Source organism: Podarcis gaigeae (assembly GCF_964106915.1).
Source record: "Podarcis gaigeae genome assembly, chromosome: 4".
Classification (NCBI taxonomy): Eukaryota; Metazoa; Chordata; class Lepidosauria; order Squamata; family Lacertidae; genus Podarcis; species Podarcis gaigeae.
The window spans coordinates 35,712,916-35,733,889 of NC_139677.1; the positions used below are offsets into that span (position 1 = coordinate 35,712,916).

Below are 20,974 nucleotides of genomic sequence, written 5' to 3' on the forward strand. Positions count from 1 at the left end.
TCTCTCTCTCTCTCTCTCTCTCTCACACACACACACACACACACACACACTTACTTCCATCTCAAACTAGGGACACTGGAGGTTTTGAACAGATTAGAGCAAGTAATAGGATAAATGTGACCAAACAAACTGAAACTTAATCCAGACAAGACAGAGGTACTCCTGGTCAGCAGAACACTGCAAGGGAAACATCTCATTGGTGTTTTTGTTCTTTGGGATGTATATATGTGAGTGTAAATCGCAAGAGTAGCCTGCATTTTGGGGCATTCCCTGGCACTGTGTCACGGCAAATTCCTACATTGCAAAACTTACCACCGCACCACTGTCCATACAAGGTAGGAGGTCACCTTCAGAGAGTGTGAGGAGCCCAAAGTCACATCGCCAAACAGTGCTTTGAACCCGGGTCTCGTCAGCACATGCACACAACCACTGGCTCTTACCTGTTTATGATTTTATGGTATATTGTTTTTAAACAATGGAATCTGCATTGAGCATTCCTTATGGGGCGGAAGAGAGGTTGAATGAATGAATGAATGAGCACAACATGGGAGGAGACTGTGGCGACCATTCTCTCCAGGCGCTGCTCTAGGCACTTCCCTCCTTTTTCTGTTTTGTTTTGAATGGGCATATGGAGCCATAAAGGGAAAACGTGCGTACAAAATGTCAAACTCGCTCCTGCCGCTTTCCACTGCAGAGGTACCGCGACGGCTGACAGTTATTTTGCAAAAAAAAAAAAAAAAAAATGTAGACGGGAGCCTCAATGTTAAATCACGAGGACTAGTTAAGGGCTCCGCCATTGAGTCTTCGAGTCCTCAGGAAGTGTCAACACTCAACCCGCTTCCAGACCGACCCCATCAGCGGCGGCGGCGGCGGGATCGACTTGAAAGCAAGGCTGGCTGCCGCTTTCTCCTCACACTCGCCGGCGTGTGGGCGTGTTTCTGGGCCGCCGCCTCCTTCGCTTTCCTCCGCCTCTCCAAGTTTGTGGCTGTTTTTCAAACAAGCAGCAGCCTCCTCGCTCGAGTCCCGCCTCAGCAGCAAGCGGCGGCGGCAGCGCCCTGGGTTGTTCCCCTCAGGCGTGGCCGGAGAGCGCCATGAAGAGCCGGCGGCGCTGGAGGTGGCGCTGGGAGCACCGCGGCTTCGCGCTGGGCTTGGCGCTCTACACGCTGCTGCTCCTGCTGCTGGTGTCTTACATGCTGGACTACGGCGCCAGGAGAGGGCGCGCGGGAAAGGAGCAGCACCCGCCGCCCCACCGCTGCCCCGACCTCGAGGAGGCGCTCGGGGACTGGGCGTGGGAAGGGCAGCCGCCGCCGGCACCGCCACCGGGAGAAGCCGCCGCTCCGCCCGCGCCCAGGCACGAAGCGAAGCAGAACGAGTCTGAGGACTCGGACGAAGCCGGCCCGGGGAGCCGGGCGGGCGGGAAGCGCCACATCTACTTGCACGCCACCTGGCGCACGGGCTCGTCGTTCCTGGGCGAGCTGTTCAACCAGCACCCAGACGTCTTCTACCTGTACGAGCCCATGTGGCACATGTGGCAGGCGCTGTACCCGGGCGACGCGCTGAGCCTGCAGGGCGCGCTGCGAGACATGGTGCGCTCGCTCTTCCGATGCGACTTCTCGGTACTGCGCCTTTACGCCGCGCCGCCGGGGCCCCGAGACCCGCTGGCGCCCTTGTTGCCCGGCGGCGGCGGCGGCGTCAACCTTAGCACGGCCAGCATCTTCGGCTGGAGGACCAACAAGGTGATCTGCTCCGCGCCGCTGTGCCCCGCGGCGCCCCGGGCCCGCTCCGACGTGGGCCTGGTCGACGGCGCCGCTTGCGAGCGCAGCTGCCCTCCGCGGGCGCTGCGGGACTTGGAGGCCGAGTGCCGAAAGTACCCGGTGATGGTGATCAAGGACGTGAGGCTGCTGGAGCTGGGCGCGCTGCTGCCGCTGCTGCGCGACCCGGAGCTGGACCTGCGCGTGGTGCAGCTCTTCCGCGACCCGCGCGCCGTCCACAACTCGCGCCTCAAGGCCAAGCAGGCGCTACTGCGGGAGAGCATCCAGGTGCTGCGGAGCCGCCACCGCGCCGCCGAGCCCCGGGGACTCCCCCGCCGCCACCCTCTGCTGCCCCCCTTCGCCGGCGGCGCCGCGGCGGCGGCGGCTCTGGCCGGGGTCCACCCTCGCCAGCAGCACCGCGCCGAGTTCTTCCTGGGCGGCGCCCTCGAGGTGATCTGCCAGGCCTGGCTGCGCGACCTGCTCTTCTCCCGCCGCGCGCCGGCCTGGCTGCGCGCGCGCTACACGCAGTTGCGCTACGAGGACCTGGTGCTGGAGCCGCGCGCCCAGCTGCGCCGGCTGCTGCGCTTCGCCGACCTGCCGTCGCCGCCCGCGCTCGAGGACTTCGTGCTCAACATGACGCGCGGCGCCGCCTACTCCTCCGAGCGCCCCTTCCTCATCTCCGCCCGCGACGCGCGCGAAGCCATCCACGCCTGGCGGGAGCGCCTCAGCCGGGAGCAGGTGCGCGAGGTGGAGGCGGCCTGCTGGGAGCCCATGCGCCTGCTCGCCTACCCGCTCAGGGGCCAGGAGGACGGCGACCGGCAGGAGGCCTCCAGGGGGCGCCCCAGCCCTCCTCATCCAGGTAGCTTCCGACCCACCTCCTCCCTTTCACCCTCCCCTGGGCATCATTCTCCCGAAGGGGCGAAGAGAGTGAGGCGGTTGGCTTCTTGAGTTTGTGCTTCTCTAGCAGGCAGGCATTAAGGCCACAGGAGAATTGCCAGGGGGAAAGGATAGCTGCCCCTGTTGGGCCATGCGGCATAGGTGCCAACTCCCTGGGGCCCTGGGTGCCCAAGCACCCACAAAATACCTCATGAAGGGGCCGGGCACCCACAAATTTCAGTGCCAGGGCCATGCATGCTGCATGTCACCCATGGTCGCTGGCACTCCTGGCATGGGGAGAGGGGTGTGTTATCTAGGGGGGACCTGTGTGGTTCAGATTTTCATTGCTGATGTCTGGATTTGGTCCCATCCAGTGGCGTAGCGTGGGTTATCAGCACCCGGGGCAAGGCAAGTAATTTGCGCCCCCTAACCCATGGATTTGCGCCCTCTAACCCATGGATTTCCCTAACCCCCAGATGTTGTGCCCGGTGCGGCCGGCCCCCCCTGCACCCCCCATGCTACGCCACTGGTCCCATCCACTTAAGGAAGTGGGTTAATCCCACTCCGCAAAAAAAGGGAGGAACTGTGCCACTCCAAATGTTTGTCTAGGTGCAATAATATTTCCTTTCCTGTTAAAACTCTGTAACAGTAGTGTGCATCCAAGCCTCTTTACCTGCAGTAAGGTTCACTGAGTCCAGCCTTAAATGTCTAAAAGGATTGGCATTGGTAGACTCTTAAAATGGATGAAATGCACACCGCCACCCTTGATTTCTGCTTTTTGTGATCTGCCTTGTTCTTTTTCCATTCGCACCAGAAGTTAAGCCCACTGAACGCAGTTCCACTTAGGCTGCAAGGAAATGATACTGGAAATAAGGCAAGTCACGTGACCTGAGAGCTAATTGGACAGTGCTGTTCACCAGCCATTCATCACAGGTGGTCGCACCAGAAGCAGCCAATATGCTGTTGTCTGAAAAGGGATGTATGTACGCCATACATTGGATTTGCTGCTCCGTAACATACTGGCTTTATTTCTTGTTTAAAGTATTTCCGTACCACCGTTCAATAAAACTGATCTGAGAGCACCATTAAAATGTCACAGCAACAAAAACACGCAACTAAACAGCTGGAAGATGAAACATGACCATCAGCAAAATCTAAAAATGTATAGAGTTTAAGAGCCTGAGAATGAAAAGGGTGGGGTTTTTTTTAACCTGAATCTTGAAAGAGAGCAGTCCTGGAACCAGGCAAGCCTCCCTGTTGAGATGTGTGCAAAACATCACCTCTCTTTTTTGGTTTGCAGCTGCTTTGCCATCAGCAAAGATGGAACAGAGAGGGAGAGGGAGCAGGAGAGAGAGAGAGATGAGCTAAAGGTATGGATAGGATGGTTCAGTTAACTGGGTCGCAAGCTTTTTAAGGTTTGAAAAGTCAGGCTTTGAAATGAGCTTGGAAGCAAACTAATGCAGCTCTTTTGATGGTGGTGACACAAGAGTCACATACGCTTGCCAGAATTATATTCTGTAGTAAACGAAGCTTCAAGTCTGTCTTTAAAAGCTGAACCAAATATAATTCATTTTACAGTAATCCAGGCAGAATTATATGCAAATCAGCATTCATTAGTGAGGGGGAAGCACTTTGCACCTGCACAAAGGGGGAGACTGTTTATTATTGTATATACGTGTCAGAACTAACCGGGCAATCCTAGCCATGCCTACTCAGAAGCAAGTTGAGTTTTCCCAGGTAAATGGTGTTGGGATTACATCCTTACCTCTCAGACATGCTGCCCCAAGCCCAATCCTTATGCACATTCACTTAGAAGTAAATACTCATCATTAGGATTGCAGACAGAGCACTGTAAATGAGAAGATTGGGAGGAGCACAATATGCTCCTCAGTCTAATAGTTAAGGCAGAGGTTTGAGAAAAAAGATCAAAGGTTGTTTTAAGAGAAAAGGGCTTGTGTCCATAGCTCCATAACTGATTAGTGCAGTGTCTGAAACTAGTTCATGCTGTGTAGGAAAGTAAGTCCCCCGGGTTTCAGTGTGACTCATAAGTGTTCATGCATCATATTGCAGGCTGAATTCACTTGGGGAGGGGGGAATGCAGATCACACTTTGAAGTTTTGAGAACAATACAACAAAAAGCAAACTAACGCGTATCTGTTTCCAAAAAGTTGAAAACCATACTGCTGGATTGGTTGGTGCAACTGAGTAGGAGAGAAACAGTGTAAAGAAAAAGTCTATAAAAGGCAGATACGCTGATCCTATTGAAATGAGCAGTAAAGCTCACACTGAACTGATTGTTCCTTTTGGAAACAAATTTATGCTGCTGGTGACATTTGTAATGTGAAACTGGTGTTTTCACCTGTGACACTTTTTCTACCCATTGGTGTAGGTGGTATAGCATAAGACAGTATAAAACTGTGTAGGTTATGAAACAGTCAGATAAGGGACAGGGAAACTTTTGCTTGTGTAGACCCTCAGTTAACATTTGGTTACATTGAGGTTTGGAAGGAACTTGGCAGTTAATAAAACATCTGTGGGATTTATGTTTTTGGTTATTGTTTTTTAAAAAACCTAGTTTCTTTGGAAAAGTAAAGATTGTAGGAGTTTCGTTTGTTTCATAGAGTCTTACCTAGTATGAATTTGTCAGAGAGAGCATATATTTTAATGTATAATTAAGTAAACTACTTAGAGATGTTGGTGATTGGGTGTTATATAAGCCCCATTAAATAAATAAATAAATAAATAAATGTAAGTAACATCATATTGAATGAATTGTAAAGACTACTGAGAAACAGAGTATCAGTGAAGCTGGTGGCCATGATTCATTTCCTTCAGAATAGGCTTGTTTTCAGTGGATCCATGGACCCTCAAGGGGAAAGAGCTAACTTCCCCAGCTTCCTGACTGATGCAGAGATTTGCATCCTATTGCTACAACAACAACAACCTCTCAGATTTTAAATGTTGGCTGGCATACAAACAAATCCAAATGCTTCCTAACAGTTTCAAATTAACCTTGGCAAGCTTGGTGAGAAAGCTTTTCCATTTGTGTAACTATTGCAGGGGACGCAGGTGGCGCTGTGGGTTAAAGCCTCAGTGCCTAGGACTTGCCGATCGAAAGGTTGGCGGTTCGAATCCCTGCGGCGGGGTGCGCTCCCGCTGCTCGGTCCCAGCGCCTGCCAACCTAGCAGTTCGAAAGCACCTCCGGGTGCAAGTAGATAAATAGGGACCACTTACGAGCGGGAAGGTAAACGGCGTTTCCGTGTGTGGCTCTGGCTCGCCAGATGCAGCTTGTCACGCTGGCCACGTGACCCAGAAGTGTCTCCGGACAGCGCTGGCCCCTGGCCTCTTAAGTGAGATGGGCGCACAACCCCAGAGTCTGTCAAGACTGGCCCGTACGGGCAGGGGTACCTTTACCTTTACCTTTAACTATTGCAGGCTAAAATTTGAATTGATGCAGTTTTTCTGGGTGAAACCCTAGGGTTTTTTGGGGGGACATTCTAATAAACTTGCAGAGGGTAATTAAGGTTACAAATCCATTTTATATAGCTGCTACTTTGATACAGAAATCAGGCTAGGAACCTCAAATAAGGGATTACCCCCAGATCAAGAATCAGCCAATGCATTAAAATTATTGGGAAGAAAAATAGCTGAGAAATCACTATTGCCACCATTGTAGAAGGAAGCTTTGGAACCTGACTGTAGTTTTTTATTATTATGATATAGTATGTTACACTACAGAGAACATCAGTAGATCCAGTTGTGACTTTTGACGATCCAATTCTGTGCATGCTTATTTGGAAATCTGCAGTTACTTGGGCACATAGAAGTGAGCCACGTTGAACTCAGTGGGTCTTGGTGATTAAACACCCATAGCGTCAGCTCACCGATCTCTTGATCTTTGTGGAGTTTGTCTCCGAGCTGGTGTACTGAGGCAGGATTGCAGTTAAGGGCTGCAAATTTCACAGCGCAATCCTTGATCAACATCTACTCGGAAGAAAGACCTCATCAAATTGAGTATCACGGATTCCCAGTAAGGTGTGTGTATAGGATTGCAGCGTTAGTCAAGTTAGGCTAAAATCATAAACACAGCTGAAGAGCATCTCATATGATGAACTAAAAATCCTATAATTCACTGACAGCCATAGATAGATAGATAGATAGATAGATAGATAGATAGATAGATAGCCATCCTCGTCACAAATGCGGGCATTGTGGGTGAGGAATCTGTGTTGCCCCAGATGTTGTTGGGACGACAGCTCCCGCAATAAAACCTGAACATTGCCCTTGCTGGCTGGATCTGATGGGGCTTTTAATGAATAAATTAAAGTCCAACAGCATCTGGCATGCCAGGTACAAGAGTCTTAACAACAGCTGGAGGTCCGTCCCCCCCCCCCCGGCCCTCACTTTGACAGATAGTAGCTGCATTAAGGACTTGCTGATCATCAGGTCAGCGGTTCGAATCCCCGCGGCGGGGTGCGCTCCCGTTGCTCGTCCCAGCGCCTGCCAACCTAGCAGTTCGAAAGCACCCCAGGGTGCAAGTAGATAAATAGGGACCGCTTACCAGCGGGAAGGTAAACGGCGTTTCCGTGTGCTGCGCTGGCTCGCCAGATGCAGCTTGTCACGCTGGCCATGTGACCCGGAAGTGTCTGCGGACACCGCTGGCCCCCGGCCTCTTAAGTGAGATGGGCACACAACCCTAGAGTCGGACACGACTGGCCCGTACGGGCGGGGGTACCTTTACCTTTTACCTTTTAGCTGCATTAAGAAGGATAGAAACATCCCTATTATTTTTCACTTTGGTATGATTTGAGAAAAACAGGGCAGTATCTTTCCATCTTATAAATCATTATAACATATTTGAAGCTGCTTCTGTTCTCCCTCATACAAAGCTCTTCTAGCTACTACCAGAGTGAGAGGAGGAGGAGGAGAATTTTGCCCTTCAGGCAACATCTGCTTGAACACTTGCATATAGATGATCCGGTAGCATTCTGGCTTCCTTCCTTCCTTTACTTTAATCTGATCCTGCTACAGAGTCACGCTTTCTGAAAACACTGGTGTGTAACTTAAGTTCCTCCAAAGAAGGCATCTGTGTTTGCCGTGGTATGGCAGCGAGAAGATATTTATTTATTCCATTGCACTGGTGGCCAGACAAGTTGTTTATATTACCCGTAGCCATTTAATGTAATGCAAAAGGCTATGCTTGAAAGATGGGAGTTGCCATTCATAGTGGGAAACTTCCCTTTCCTTTCTTGTGTAGTATAATTATATTTTGGACCTCAGTCTTTCAATGTGTTTCCTGCAACGCAAGCATATAATATATCTAGAACGATTGGGTATTAGTGATAGCCACTTTTTTTTCCCCAGAAGGAAGATTTCTACAAAATAATAATGAGAAGCTGGTGTATAAAGTGGCAATTATGCAAAGCACATTAAGGAGGGTTTTTTTTGGGGGGGAGGGGGAGAGAAGCAATTACTGAAGAGGGATTATGGCAAGTAGCTGAAAGGGCCCTATTTACATGCTTGAAACAATAAATGCACTGTAAATCATTCAAGTGATAATTTTGGGGCTCTGAGAAAAGAGAAAGCTTTGCAGGGTTGTCACAATACAGCTATGTCCAAGCCAACAATGTTCCTGCCTTGGAATTTGCTAGGTTTCTTTTTTTAATTAAGAAACAAAACACCCATAAACATAGCATGTTTCACATGCAGTCTCTACATTGGCATTAAAAAATCCCCAAGAAACTCAATTTCTTCATTTGCTAACAACAAATGAATGGTCCCAGTTTTTCCACATAAAGGCATTTTGCCATCAAGATTTTTTTTGTTTATTTGCAGTATGCATTGTTTGGAGAGCAAACTCCTTTTGTTTTGTTTTTGGGAAGTGCCCAGAATGGGGGTGGTGTGGTGCCAAGAGACTATTGGGAGGTGGCCTACTGTGATGTGAGGGGCTAAGAATACATTTGCAGCTAGAACTTCTAATGACCTCAGAGCTTAAGCAAAACAGTCCCTTTGCAAGAGTGGGAAGTACAGAGTTTTAAGAACAGCTGCAGGAAAAAACCATAAAATCCCAGGGGTGTGACCCACAAAGCTTGTATTTAAGGGTTGAGAGACAAAGGAGATTGCGCCATATAAATTGGGATTCAGGACACAAGCATCAACACCCCTGAGTCTTGAAACTATAGATTAGTGCCAAGAATCGGGCATATTTAGCTGCTTAGGCAGAAATTTGGCTCAACATGTTTCCATTGCCTCAAATGTCTTGAAATAATCACCAGGAAAAGCTTTCTGAAAGCAAGAGAAATAAAATATTACTCCTCTTAAGGCAGACCCGTACAGAGAGATGGAGCAGCAGCAGCTGTCAGCAGAATGTGCTGCTTCCTACATTTTTGCTTCAGGTAATTGCTGTGATAACAATAATGATGAAAGATCTTAAACACAGGTGAGGCAGCTGCATGAAAAGAATCTCAAAAGCATATTAGCACACCCGCCTCTCATATGTGGGTGTAGTAACAATATTAACAATATTAAAGGTAAAAGTACCCCTGCCCGTACGGGCCAGTCTCGACAGACTCTAGGGTTGTACGCTCATCTCACACTAGAGGCCGGGAGCCAGCGCTGTCCGTGGCCAGCGTGACGAAGCTGCTCTGGCGAACAGGCACTTAAGGGTGCTTTCGAACTGCGAACAAGCACTTAAGGGTGCTTTCGAACTGCTAGGTGGGCAGGAGCTGGGACCGAACGACGGGAATATTACTCTTGTGCAAATGGTAATGTCAGGATGAGAGTGATTGAATCAGAGAGGTAAAATCTAGAAACAGATCCGTTCCTGTTCAACTTCAGATGATGTTACTGCATCCTGGACAGGGCTCACTCACATAACCACCTTAGATCCGTAGGACTGTCCTCAAAACATCCTAACTGTTTGAATGTACCTTTTGGTTTCCAGGGTTGAGCTTAATGTAGCTGTTCAGTCTTGCCGGTCTTATTACTTATTAAATTCTGAGAAGTGGCTGGTGCGTTTCATAACAGTAAACAAAACAGGATGCTGTAATTTGGCACTGCATTACTCAAAGGATAATGCTTGTCCCAGTCTCTATATGAAAGCAAAGTTCTGTGCATGTTCTTCATATAGATGTATGTCTGGATCTGCATGCTCCCCCTAACAATGTCACCGTATTGAACTGATTGGATGCACTTTTTGATGGGCCCAAGCATGCAATTATGCAGAGAAAGTGACCTACTGCTAGTCATTATTTTGAAAAAGTCATATACTCATAAAGAGGAGGGTTAATAATGGTAATAGGTCTTTCCCATTAGTTGATTCTTTAATGTCCATTAATATTCTTTCCATTGTCCTTTAGTCACTGTAATGTAGTGCCATGTTTTCATTCTCCACTCCTTAAAGTAATGAGTGTTCTTAACATTTTCTTTTTTTAAAAATATATTTATTAGCATTTTTTTAATTTAGTTACAATTCCAATAAACAATACCATATAACATATCTTTTAACATAATCTTCTTAACTTCTTTGGACTCCCTCACATCTCCCGCTCCTGCATTCCTAGCCGAGAAGATTTTTCCGGCAAATTTATCCCCTTTTTTCGATTCTTATTATCTAATTTTCCAATATTATATCTCTAATTTTTAATATCCTTTATTCAAATCTAAAAGAATTAAATATAACTTAAAAATTTTCCAAATATTTGTTTTTTCTTAAATTAAGCTTATCTTCATATATCACTTCCTCTATCTCAATGGTGCCCAGTTGTTTACATTCTAGCATCCTCCTTAACATTCATATAATTTACAATATTTTTGTAAATAGATCTTAAATTTCTTCCAGTCTTCTTCCAACGTCTCTTCTTAACATTTTCAATACTGCTTATGCTTTTGACTTGGCAATGTAATGATATTTCCCATATATCACCTTAAGCCATTTGGCTGCTGTCCATAGGCTACTTCACTTGATGATAGTTATCAATAATCTTAAAAAAAAGAGAATATTATGTAGGCTCATGCTTAAACCTCTGCTGATGAAATAAATGAGACTTGGAAGTGCTTTAAAGTTTGCAGGATGGTCCCTGTTAGTCTTTTATAGATAAACTCCTCTCCCCGCTGCTCTGCTGCAGTAGCTGTCAGTGCTGCCGAACTTAAGAATGATGACAGATTAGTCCAACTAGGCTATTTCCTCTTCAGGCATTAATGTGGGTCAGCCTGTGCCCCTTGACACTCATGCAAATCCTTTGCCTTTAAAGGGTTTAACTAGGTGTAACTGAGCTGGATGGAGGAGGAGGAGGAAATACCTTATCCAACACAAACATACACACAGAGGGAAAAATAATTAAACACCTGGTGGCTAATAAGAGCAAAATCTTAACCACCTTGCACACAAATTTACTAATGTTAAACAGCGTAAGTAAAGAGGCAGAGAGCATTCCTAGAGCTTCCCTTTTACTTAGCAGCTCAGTGGAGAAAGACTTAAGAGAGCAGAGTTGGGTTGGTTGGTCAGACTAGGACCTGGGAGATCAGGGTTCAAATCTCTGCTCAGCCAGTCATTGCCACTCAGGATTGTGTGGAAAGGAGGGGGTGGGAATACCCATCTTGAACTCTGAGGGGGGAAAGGTGGGGTCTAAATAACAAAGAGTCCGCTTGTTCACAGTGCAACAGTCAGGAAGCATAGCAGGCTCTCTATCTCTGCTTTCAATTTTTAATTGTCCCACTTTAGAATTTGCTAGGCAGATGTGTTCATTAGGGGCTCTGCATTGGCTTTGTGGAAAGGAAAGCTAATGGGAAGAAAGTGCTTTCCTTATTGCAAAACATTGGAGTGGATTAATGCCCTCCAGCCCCGCAACACAAATTTTCAGCCACTTGATTATTGTGGAATTAGCTTAAGCACAGAGTGCAAAATGCCTCACAGCACAATCCTAACTATGCCTACTCAGGAATTCCTATTGAATTCAATAGGGCTTGCTGGCAGGTAGGCGGAATTAGGATTGTAAAACTTGAAACTGCAACCCTTACCTGAAAGTAAGCCCCACCTGACTTAAATGTAGGCTTTTATGATTCTGCTGTTAGGCTCTCATATCACCCAACATATGATGAGCAAAATAAAAAGAATAAATCAGATTTACTTAAATGCATGGTGGTTTAAATTCTGGTTTTTCATACAATCAGCTTCTGGATAAAGACTGAGAACAGGTGATAGTGAAAGGGGTGGGGTGTGTGTGTTTTTAAGGAGCTGGGAATCAGTGCCACAGGAGCAAAAAACGGTAAAACTATATCCACCTTGAAACCACCAAGAAGAAAAAAACCAAAACTTAAAATCCTTACTTATATTGCCAGAGTGCTCAAACCTTTCATCCTATCATATAATTGTATATGTGCTTTGGATAGTTCCTTGGCTGGTTTGGTGTGTCTGAAAGAAATTTCAAGCTGTGTCTTGTGCCCCTGGTTTCACAACAGGTCAGCCTGATTAACCTCATACTGTTGAGAGTGTCTAGCAAGGTATTTAGCGCCAGGAAACCACTGAAGTGTTAAGCTCTGACGGTGACCTATATTCACCCAGTCCCCCAGCAAGACTGAGCGAGGCTGAGCATACCTTTCATCTGTTTCCTAGCTGAAAATAAATTGTCCAGTCCTTTGGTTTCTGTGCACTGAATAAAAATACAGAATTTACATGTATGAGCAGAGGGCTATCTTCCGCCAATAAGAATTCCATACCAAGCAGATATCTAAGTTGGTTAATTTCCACAGGGTGTGTGTGCAGTATAGGCTTTAACATCCCTCTTCAGCAAGAGCACAGAGGCTGCATTTGTCCCACAGTGCTTGGCTTTTAAATTTATTTACATTCTCCCTTTAAGATCACGGGTTACACATCACCAAACACAGAGGACGAAAGATGATATAGCTTTGCATGAATTTGCATATGCTGATATATATATATAGGCAGAAATGCAAATTTGGAAATCATTTCCATAATGCAAACAGGAATTCAGTGCGTTTCACTGCAGTGGGGAAGACTGTGATGAGACACACATGTTCCTGCTCAGTCTGATGTCAAGATGCTAACCATTGATGGGCAGTCCCAAAGGTCCTGGCTGCTGCTGCTGATGTTGTATCTTTAAAACTAGACAGGCTGTGTGGCTCTGACCTCCAATGGAAAGGAATGGCCAGGGAGGCTGCTGGCCATTGCCCTCTAGCATCGACTGCCTGAGATAGAGCAAAAGGGTCATACCTCAGTTCCAGAACGTCTGCCTGGCATGCAGAAGGCTCAGGTTCAATGCCTGGTATTTTCAGGTAGGGCTGGGAGACATTCCCAGCCTGAAGCCCAGGAGAGCTGCTGACAGTCAGTGCAGGCAATGCTAGGTTGTCTGATTCAGTATAAAGCAGCTTCCTCTCTTTCTCACACTGCCTAAGGGTAGGGCTGGCCCAGCAGCTCAACAAGAAAAGTTATGGAAACGGTTCTTTCCCTTCTCCTTTTCGTCTCTGCATTCTTGCTGATTCTGCTGCTTTTGGAGAACTTAGATAAACTCACTCCTTACTGGAAGCTTCCAGAGCTAGCTGCACAGTGTGCAAAATTAATGTGGAAAAGTAGCCAAATGGACTGCCATAACATGAATTTTTAAAAGCTTTCTCTCTTTAATATAGCATATGACCTGGGGGGAAAGAAAACGAGGAGGGTTTACCTGGAACAACGCATTTAAAGAAGTCCATTGTGCCTCACTAACCATAAACAAGAATCAACTGTGTTTTGTCCAATATGGTTTCCATTTGAAATAACCTTACCAAACTAAGACGTTCCCTTCTTCCCTATGGATCAAACATCTTTGATAAAAATAAATATTTAAGTCTTTGGGGTTTGCTCAGCTTAACTCAATCTTCCTCAGTTCTTATTTTCGCAGTATCATCTTTCATGAAACGTAAGTCTAAGAAAAGTGTTACATTATCTGAACTAGCCTTAATGCTGGTTTCTCAGATAAAAAAGAAGTTTCTTCAGGCTCTGTTTAACTCAGTGGTTGTGGTGGGAAATAGGTGAGCATGAGGTCATGAAAATATGTATGATTTCACACAGGCAAACTGCTTGGCACCCAGAGCTACCGTTAATTTTAATCTAAGCCTTCCCAGGGCCCTTTAATATTGCAATGAGAAGGCAAACAACTTTATTCTAAACAGTTTATGAGAATAAAAAAGATAATAGCTGGCAAAACCTAGGGTGGGGGAAAAATCATTATTGGAAATAATAGTTTCTCTTGTTGAGCATTACTGTTTGAGAAGTTATACAGTGGTACCTCCGGTTACAGACGCTTCAGGTTACAGACTCCGCTAACGCAGAAATAGTACCTCGGGTTAACAACTTTACCTCAGGATGAGAACAGAAATCTTGCGGCGGCAGCAGGTGGCTTCATTAGCTAAAGTGGTACCTCAGGTTAAGAACAGTTTCAGGTTAAGAACGGACCTCGAGAACGAATTAAGTTCTTAACCCGAGGTACCACTCTATTGATAATCTGATCATAGCTGTCTGCTTTGGGGAGTGATTTCACCTAAACCCAGTCTTGTACTAAAGCAGCAGTAGGGAGCTTTGAGTCTGCCCACCAGGCCTCTTAATCTCACCCCATCACTCTTCCTAAGCCACCCCGCTTCCTGTTTCCTAACAATCTCTTCTGCCATGCCTTCAAACTACTACCACTGCATTTCTTCTCTGTGCACCGAGAAATAACCTCCCGATGCCTCCCACCCCACAGTGAGGACACAAATGGAGTTGGGAGATACAGGGAGAGATTTTCCCCCCTTGTATGGCCAGCTTCTGTCTTTTCTTAAGTGCAGAGCAAGGGGGACGCCAAGGTGTGTGGGTGTTTGGCCCCATCCGCCACTGGTATGCAACCCATGAACAACCCCACCGTCACACAAGGGAATTGTGAGGGGTGGAGGCAAGGTTTTCCGCCCCTCTTCTGGAGACAATACCTGACAAGCAATAGCACCTCATAAGTGATTCTTAGCTGACTGCAACTATATAAGGATTGACAAGTAGATTAAGTCCTTGCTAGTGTACAGCGTACACACATTGAAATTAATTACCATGACCAACTTAGGTCCATTAATTTCCCTGGTTCTGCTCTAAGTAGAACTTACTAAATTGTAGTAACTCTGCCTATATTGTTGTCTGCTGCTATATTGTTGCTTTAAACCAATAAAAAAACAACAAAAATAGTTTTGCTGATGTTATTTAGCCCTGGTAGGCATTAGTTAAAAATGGAAAACCCATTTGCCTGTTGGGATATAATACAGGTTAGGCTCGGGAGAATGTAAGGAACTGAGTAGGTGTGTGTTTATTTAAAATTTATGCACTTTGCTGCTGAAGTTATCTTCTAACCCAAACATTGGGGTTGTTGTTTTTTCTCAACTCCTCAGGCTAACTGGCCAGCGGTTGCCCTGTGACAGAGGACATGGAAGAGCAGCTGTGTATTCCACGGACACTGGAAACTTCAGTGAAATGCAGCTTCTACTGTAGGTTCTGCCTGGCAGAATGAATACTGGCTAGCTTTAACGAAATGGACGTTATTGTGATGAGGACCTCCATACGGAAGGTTACATGGTGCAATATGAATAACTGTAGCCCTCCATTCATGGAGTGCCTCAACTTCTTTCTTTCGTCTGCCTGTGTGTTGCCGATCGTAAGTGCTACTGTTTCCTCCAAGAGACCTTTTTTATTTTATTTTTTAACTGTCAGTACTTGGACTACTGTTTACCACGTGAAGTTAAAATACAAACGAGTGGTGTTTTGCTTAGGGTCTCTGGTACTGTTTTTAGAATCCTAAGTGTCCTGATCATTTCATAGAGGGAAAACTTTAGCTCAGTGGTTTGGATTCAGGTTTATTCATGATTAGAGCAAACCTCTGAAATCAGTGTAACAAGTTTGTCATGGGTGACCAACTTAGACCTTTCATTAGATCTACTTCAAGCATGATGAGTAAGCCTAAATCCAATCAAGTATATAGACCAACCTGGGTCTTCAGTTGTTGTTGGACTACAGCTCCCATCATCCCTAGCTCGCAGGATCAGTGGTCAGGGATGATGGGAACTGTAGTCCAACAACAACTGAAGACCCACGTTTGGGAAACCCTGTTCTAGACTGAGGTTGAGACTCAAGAGTCCTGCCTAGAGAAGGTATATGGTAGACTGTTGAAATAAGGTAGTAGCTTTCGACCTATTCAGATGTGGAGGCCAATGTATCTACCACTCATTTTTTCCTGACTCTCATGCTCTTTTTATTTGACTGTCTCATTTTGTTAAAAAGGTTTAACATAAAAAATGGGGCTGGTCACCCAGGAAGTGAAGATTGCCAGTGATCTGAAGAAACTACACACACATGCGTTGTTTCATGCAGGCTATATATAAGATACAGGAACTTAATTTATTTTGAGAACAAAATATTAGGCTGTGATCGAACTGCCAAAACACACAATATTCCCCGACATGCTTATTTTAAACTTTAAGAAACATTAGAGGAACTTTGGGTGGTAGGAACTGAAACATTGTGGTGATTGTTACTAGGCTGCGTGCCTATGATAGAATGCTATTACTACAAGTAATTGGAGATGAGAGATGTAGGTTGTGTTTGAACTGACCCATAAGTGAACTTTATAAATAGACTTCCAAGTTAGAGAGCCAACATTCTAATCCAATATTGAGAGACCTTTTTGTTTGAAGCATATATTTAGTGCTTGATTTGTGCAAACACAGGTATGCTGCTCAGAATATTAAGTCTAGCGTTCTTCAGAAGATTAGTTTGCAGTATACTAACTTTGCCTCTCTGCCTGTTCCGTTCTCGCCAAGGACCTTGGTTTGGGGTTGTAAGGTGCAAAAAGTAGTTTTTAATATGGAGGCGTAGAAGTGGGCATCTTTTCTCACTTTACTCAGCTTCATTCGAGAAGTGTTTTGAGCCAACTTGTACAAAACAGAGTCATGACCAGGTCGCAGTAGATGTATGGCATCCACAACCTCATGACTAGCCTTTTCACTTTATTCACAGCACTGTTTAAAAAGAGTGGTAACTACCAACCTTTTAACAGAGCAATATATACCTCTGTTATGGGAGAAGAATAGAATTGTAGAGCTGGAAGAGACCACAAGGGCCCTGCTGCAATGCAGGAATCTTGCACAATGTGGAGGCAAAATGAATTAGGATTTGGACTGGATAAAGGATAGCTTTAGCTGTGAGTCCTGCATATTTACACTTGCAGCTGTTCTTTATGGAAAGCACCACTTTGTTCAACAGAGCTTACTTCAAAGTAAGTGTGTTTACGATTGCAGCCATAGACTTGTACCATGTAAGGGTGCAACAGATATTAAGCAAACCCGTATTTCAAACCCATACACGGGGAATCTTAAGCTATTTGACAGATCGGCTCAAGTGGTGCTTGTTCTCCAACTGGGAGCGCCTCATTTATAGCACATGCCACATATTACAACAACATAGTTTAGTTTCGTCTTACATTATAATGAGTTTTGAATGTGCTTTCAATGCACATTAGCTTCTGACTTAAAACCAATGCGGGATAGTTCATGTGGCCCTCACCAGTAAAGCCTTGTCTGAATAGGAGTAAAACATATAAAGACAGATAAACATTCATTTAAAAACATGGCATTTAATTCTCTCTGCTAGAGTTAGGAGGACAGTGAAGGAAGGAAGGAAACTGGGAGGCAATGAAGAACCTAAGGCTACACCACCATGTGGCATTTTCCTTCCATTCAGCTGTAACTGTGGCCATGTGGTGTTGCATCAGCCTTAGGACCATGGGAAGCCAAGTTTGAGGAAGGGTCATGGCCAAGTTGGAAGAGCATCTGCTTTGCACGCAGAAAGTCCCACATTCAGTCCAAGACAGACTGAAACCCTGGGGAGCAGCTGCCACTCAGTGTAGACAATACTGAACTAGATGGGGCAGAGGGCAGACTCCATATAAGACAAAATCCCTGTTCATCAGTACAACTTGCTGGGTAATCTACCTCACAGAGTTGTTGGGAGGGGTGGAAATTGGATGGGGAGAACCCAGAGCTGCCTGGCACTAAGGGAGGGAAATAGTGCAAATACTTTGTGATTTTCTGCTAGCATATGTAACATTGCAGGGACGTGGGTGGCGCTGTGGGTTAAACCACAGAGCCTAGGACTTGCCGATCAGAAGGTCGGCGGTTCGACTCCCCGCGATGGGGTGAGCTCCCGTTGCTCAGTGCCTGCTCCTGCCAACCTAGCAGTTCGAAAGCATGCCGAAGTGCAAGTAGATCAATAGGTACCGCTCTGGCGGGAAGGTAAACGGCGTTTCCGTGCGCTGCTCTGGTTCGCAAGAAGCGGTTTAGTCATGCTGGCCACATGACCCGGAAGCTGTACGCCGGCTCCCTCGGCCAATAAAGCAAGATGAGCGCCGCAACACCAGAGTCGGCCACGACTGGACCTAATGGTCAGGGGTCCCTTTACCTTTTTATGTAACATTGCATGCATTTCTTCACCCTCCCATGCTGCATCAGTAGCTACTAGAGGGTGGGGAGGGGAACTAACACCGCATGCCACAACATATGCATTTCCATTAATACACGGTACAGGGTATCAGAAGGGGAACTTGACGCAAGGTTGTTATTTGGGGCAGTAGCTGCACTTCGATTAGAGCGTCCAGTTTGGCCCTTATAGGCAGTGCTGCTAAATAAGCCAGTAGTAACACAATAACTTTTCCAAGGCGCTTACGGCTTCTAAAAATGCGAACGAACCTCTCGCTGCACTATCTCACCAATGAACAAATTGCATGGGAACTCTACTTTCACGTTCAAATATACGAAAAAAGGGTTCGTATATGGGGCTTTCTACACAGAGCACATTACGGGCAAGGCTTGGCTGGATGGGGGGGAAATTGAGTTTGCGGGAAACCATTCAAATCTGAAAAAAAAGCAGGCCAAGTGTTGTTGTTGTCCCCCCTCCCCGAACACCTGATAAATGATTAAAAAGGCACATTGCAAAAGTCAAACTGCACATTAACAGAGCAGTTTTTTGACTACAGACGTACCTTGGAATCTCCTGCAGCCAATCAGAAGCCATGAAGCCCCATCAGACGTTCAGGTTCCACAAGAACGTTTGCAAACCAGAATAATCAGTTCTGGGTTTGCGGCGCTTGGGAGCCAAAACGTCTGAGTTCCAGTGCGTTTGGGATCCAAGGTATGACTGTATTTACATGCAATGCAGTAAGCAAACTAGCTTTGGAACTGGCTTGTTTTCTCCCCACTGCAACCAATTAGAAAGACAATCATAAAAAATAAGCCAAAGAAAAACCAAAAAGGGAAAGAAAAATAGACCACCACCTTCTGCCTTGCCAGAACAAGCATGATAGGACTTTGAATTTGATGGTTCCTCTGCCTTTTCATTCTCTTACCCTCAACCCCTTTGGATTGCTCTGCCCATATTTCTATATGTAAATAGCACAGTGTAATTTAAAGGGTCCATTTTTGTGAATTATTGAACCACTTGATCTCTGGATTACCTTAAAAGAGGAACTGAGCGTTTCAGACTTGCACTATCACATGCAGGGAAACTCAACTTGTATTAAGACCCTTGTCTTGTTTGAAAGCAATGTTATGTGGCACAAAATGTACACTGAAATAGAATAAGCACGAATAAAGGGCTTGTACAGGGCTCTCGCCATCAAATATGACACTTCTTGCCGCTAGCCTTGTAAGACATGACTGCTTTCCGTCTGTGGAGGCATTTTGCTGCTAGTCATAAAAATGTTTACAAGAGATAATTGGTTCAATTCCTGGCTTTCGGTGAACATGCATCTTAGCATAAAGAACACAAGAGTGTATACGGGGGAGAGAGAGGAGCAAAACTACTTTAAAACTCATAGAATCAGAGTTGGAAGGGAACCCCCCGAAGGTCATTTAGTCCAAACCGCTGCAATGCAGGAATCTCAGCTAAAGTATCCACGACAGATGGCCATCCAACCTCTGCTTAAAAACCCCCAAGGAAGGAGAGTTCACCTCCCCACAAGGGAGACAGTTCCACTGTCGATCAGTTCTTACTGTCAGAAAGTTTTTACTGATGTTTAGTCAGAATCTCCTTTCTTGTAACTTGAAGCCAGTTACCCTCCAGAGCAGGAGAAAACAAGCTGGTTCCCTCCTTCCATGTGACAGCCCTTGAGATATTTGAAGATGGCTATCATAATCTCATCTCAGTCTCCTCTTTTCCAGGCTGAACATAACGCAGCTCCTTCAATCTTTCCTCATAAGGCCTGGTTTCCAGACCCTTGATCATCTTGGTCGCCCTCCTCTGCACACACGTTCCAGCTTGTCAACATCCTTCTTAAATTGTGGCTGCTAACTTGCTTGTAAGCACACGGCAAACCTAAAGTACATGAGATAGTGGGTTTTAAGGCTCACTACAGCACATAGGCAACCTTGGAGTGGTTTTCTTTCAAATCTGCTGGATAGCCTTGTTCCTTCTAGTTGTAATTGCGGAACCCACACCTCACACTGGGAATCTTTTCTGGTGTGGGCCACATTTCTTTGAGGGCAACTTGCAAGGGCCTATAAAACACTGCACAGAGCCAGTGATAAGAAACGGCAGAGACAAGCATTTTGGGTTAACTTCTTCAGAATAAAGGTTACCCTGCTTCAATGTTTTTCATGATGGCTACCTCAGACTAGCATTCCCAATCCTATCCCTGTCTACTCAGAAGCAAGCTCCATTTGGTTTGATGTGGTTATTTTCAAACAAACTTAGAGAGGATTTTTCTAGTACAGTAGTACCTCAGGTTACAGATGCTTCAAGTTACAGACGCTTCAGGTTACAGACTCCGCTAACCCAGAAATAGTACCTCGGGTTAAGAACTTTGCTTCAGGATGAGAACAGAAATTGTGCGGCAGCAGCAGGAGGCCCCATTAGCTAAAGTGGTACCTCCGGTTAAGAACAGTTTCGGGGTTAAGAGCGGACCTCCAGAACAAATTAAGTTCTTAACCAGAGGTACCACTGTACAATAGACTAATATAGATGCCATTTTTGAAAGACAATTGAATACTTTACTGGCTATGCACATGCATATATGACAGAAACCTACTCACATTAGTTAGGTCAACAAAACAAAAAGGAAACCCAATTTATTTTCTCTAGTCCAATTTTGCAAAACCATTCAATTTATTTTTATCAAACAGATGAAGCTACAGGGAAAGAGAAAACATGCACTTCAGAAGCACTGGGGGCTACATAAAATGAACTGGAGGCCTTCAGGTTTCACACCTCCACTGTTAAAAAACAAACAAAACCAAAGCTGCTTTTTCAAATGCAAGATATTAACTCACCTTAAAATCAGCACACG

The 20,974-nt window shown here is 45.7% G+C and overlaps 1 protein-coding gene across 1 annotated transcript; it reads left to right on the plus strand.

Annotated features, from left to right (window-relative positions):
• Positions 1-427: 427 nt before the first annotated feature.
• CHST7 (carbohydrate sulfotransferase 7) lies at positions 428-19,310 on the plus strand. The gene is made up of 2 exons (XM_083734462.1): positions 428-2,610; positions 15,033-19,310. Exons 1-2 carry the CDS (start codon positions 1,092-1,094, stop codon positions 15,035-15,037), a joined length of 1,524 nt encoding a protein of 507 aa, XP_083590588.1. The 5' UTR covers positions 428-1,091; the 3' UTR covers positions 15,038-19,310.
• The last annotated feature ends 1,664 nt before the right edge of the window (positions 19,311-20,974 follow it).

What these genes read in the sequence shown, in the direction of transcription:
- CHST7 (XM_083734462.1), top strand. Translation starts at nt 1,092, where the DNA reads ATGAAGAGCCGGCGGCGCTGGAGGTGGCGCTGGGAGCACCGCGGCTTC.